Genomic DNA, 2887 nt, shown 5'->3' with positions numbered 1-2887 from the left:
AAGAGTGTGGAGTTGCTGCATCTCTTGATTTGTGCTTTATTTATGCACAACTTGACATTTCAACCCTCAGTATTTTCTCTAAGCTTGTTCTAAAAGAAATATTAAGCACTAATATAATTGCAGTTCACTTTCAACAGTTATAAAAAGACTGAAAAATAAGTAAGTAAATTATAATACAACCTTACCATGAACGGGTTGGCAGTCCAACACATTAACCTGGAATTCACTGGATGGCAACATTTCAAAAAATTTGTTCAGTTCTTCTTGCCCGGACACTGCATTACCATTCCAAACCAATGTTGCTTTGTCCAAATAAAGTCTTGTTAAAGCCTGAGTGATTATGAAAATACATATTTGGGGAAAATGTGTAAACACATACAATGGAAAACATACAAAACATTATTCTTTGAATCCTTATATTATGAATTATTGATTTCTCCTGTTATTTCAACAGACAAAATGCCCTCCTGAAATATTAGCTCCTTTTAACAATTAGTGCTCCTGACCAAGAATTAAAGCTAACTGAAACATATTCTGCTTTATAAGTTGCATAGTGACACATAGGCCTCCAAATTTAAATACTGATGAGATTCCTTTAAAAAAGCTACTAATAGAACTGAACTAGTTGCTAACAAAGGGTAATGCTACCTTTCCAGAGTAAGTTTATCGCTGACTTTTTTTTTTTTTGGAAGGGGGGGGTGGGGTGCACGCAACACAGATTATGTCAGGAAACTATAATTTCAGGTTTTTTTATTAAAAAAAAAAGTGAACAAGACCAGGAACAGTGGAAACTTAAAAAGGACAGGCAGCAGACCAGAACTTCCCAAATGTTTCATAAGCTGTAACAGTTGGGTAACTGCCTAATTCTCCTTCACACTGTTGATACATCTCTGCCTAACCTACTTAGGCACCAAGTGACTATGAAGTAACATGCAACTGCTGATATTTTCACATAATCTAAAAGTTATTAAATTACAGTTATAATACATTTAAAATTCCAAAGAACAGCCTCCACAGCTCGCTTTCGGTACAAATACCTGTTACATGATACCACATCAATGTGGTCCATGAAGACCTTCAGAGCAGGTAGAGCTGTTTCCACTTTATCCTCAGGCACTCCTAAAGAGTGCCAGAAACAGAAGTAGTAACTGCTAATAAAAGAAGTCTGGAAAAAAATAAGCTAAATCCTGACCTCAGAGACAAATAAAGCAAGTTTTACCTGCCTGTATTGGCCAAATCCTGTACCCATAAAACACGGTTGGACACGAACTGAACTATTATCATGAAGATGTCTAAAGAACTTTCTAAAAGGGCCCCTTTTACAGCAAGGCTGCACAGTAACATAAAGAATCCTCTACAGGGCAGTCTAAGAGGAACAGAGGTCTCAACCTGGCCAACACAATACACAGCAACCAACTTTCAGGTGCTTTCAGGTGTAATGCTAGTTAGAAAAGCAAGCAAAAAATGCACAAGACAGTTCTAACAATTGTCAAAATATCTACATACCCTTCTTCTTTTATCCATTGTCTCGTAATAAATGTTGACAAATTCATCTGCAGCTCTACAAGCTTGATCCACATAGGTTTTGAAATCCTGGAGAGAAGAAATCATACCAAATTACTTCAGTTAGGCAAATTTTATGCAACCTAGTCATCTACACAATTTCTCCAGCAAGTCACTTTGGTTGGTCTTTTCCATCCTCATTGACAGATGATGTCAAATAATGTTGAAATTGATTCCAAACTCCTTTCCTACTTGCAGGAGGTACCAGCTTTTAGCAAGGTGACAGTTTTAGGATTAATTTTGAATGCTGATATATTTATTGCATTTAAATTGTACATATTTACATTGAAAAATGGGCTACAGCTGGCTGCAAGTGGTGTGAACATGCAAGTATTCAGTGAAAATATTTGTTGCTGTGATGGCTGTTCTGAAATAAAGTTAGGGAACATGATTTATTCAACCTATTTCTGAAAGTTAGCAAGAACCCCATCACACTGCCACCATAGGCTCATTTTTTAAAACACCTTTATATACACATATATAAAATGTAATAATATACATAATTGGAGAGATGTAAAAATGAGAGAGAGAGAACATGCACACACGCTGGATGTATTCCAGTATCAATTACTCCAGTGCTATATCCACAGGTAAAAATCAAACACTTCTCCTCACATCTCATTATTTTCTTCACATCTCTCTACTTTTATTCATCTAAAGGTAACAGCCTTTGTTGTCACAGAACTGTGATCTCACTCGGTTATTTGTTCAGACTGTTTGGCCCTTTTTCTCTTACAGACCCTGAACTGTGACATCCCGGACAGCAGCAATTCTAAATATCCTGTCCATACATCCATAAAACTGCATTTGGTTCTGTTACGGTATTTTGTTTAAAATATTATCATTTATCTTTGTTCTATTTCAGCATTATGTTATCAGTATTTGCAACTCTATCAGTACTTCACAATTTAACTACTTACATTTTCTTGGCAGTCTTTAATGAATATACACCAGAACTACCATGAATTTCTCCACTATTACCACAAGAAACACTTCTATTCAGAGAAACCTCCATACTGCAAAATACTGACCGGCCTATCAAATAATCCCTGCTTACTCCACAAAACCAAATACTCCCATGTTACTACATACTATTCTTTTGATCTCCCTCTGTAAGGACACGAGCCTGCTCTTCATCTTCCTATCTTCTCCAGCAATTTCTGAACCCACAGGCCAACACCAAATACAACAAAGTAGTCTTAAAGATGCTGTATTCCAGCAAGTCCCAAGAGAAACTCTTTGGCAACCGAGAGACAAAGAGTATTAGACCTCCCACTAAGGGAACAGGCATTATAACTCAGCCTGTTATTTAGAGTAGGTGGCT

General features: G+C 36.5%; 1 protein-coding gene across 1 annotated transcript in view; it reads right to left on the bottom strand.

Annotated features, from left to right (window-relative positions):
* LOC104084025 (NTF2-related export protein 2) overlaps positions 1–1611 on the bottom strand; it is a 2716-nt gene extending 1105 nt beyond the window's left edge. Inside the window, exons 1-2 of the mRNA XM_009587729.1 lie at positions 1507–1611; positions 186–330 (exon numbers count right to left, since the gene is read on the bottom strand). Coding sequence (XP_009586024.1) covers positions 186–330; positions 1507–1611 — 250 coding nt within the window. The remainder of the gene's footprint in view (positions 1–185; positions 331–1506) is intronic.
* Positions 1612–2887: the final 1276 nt, after the last annotated feature.

This window comes from Fulmarus glacialis, unplaced genomic scaffold, assembly GCF_000690835.1.
Source record: "Fulmarus glacialis isolate BGI_N327 unplaced genomic scaffold, ASM69083v1 scaffold47991, whole genome shotgun sequence".
Taxonomy (NCBI): domain Eukaryota; kingdom Metazoa; phylum Chordata; class Aves; order Procellariiformes; family Procellariidae; genus Fulmarus; species Fulmarus glacialis.
Note: the sequence above shows the minus strand (reverse complement) of the source record. Positions and strands in the feature narration are given on the sequence as shown.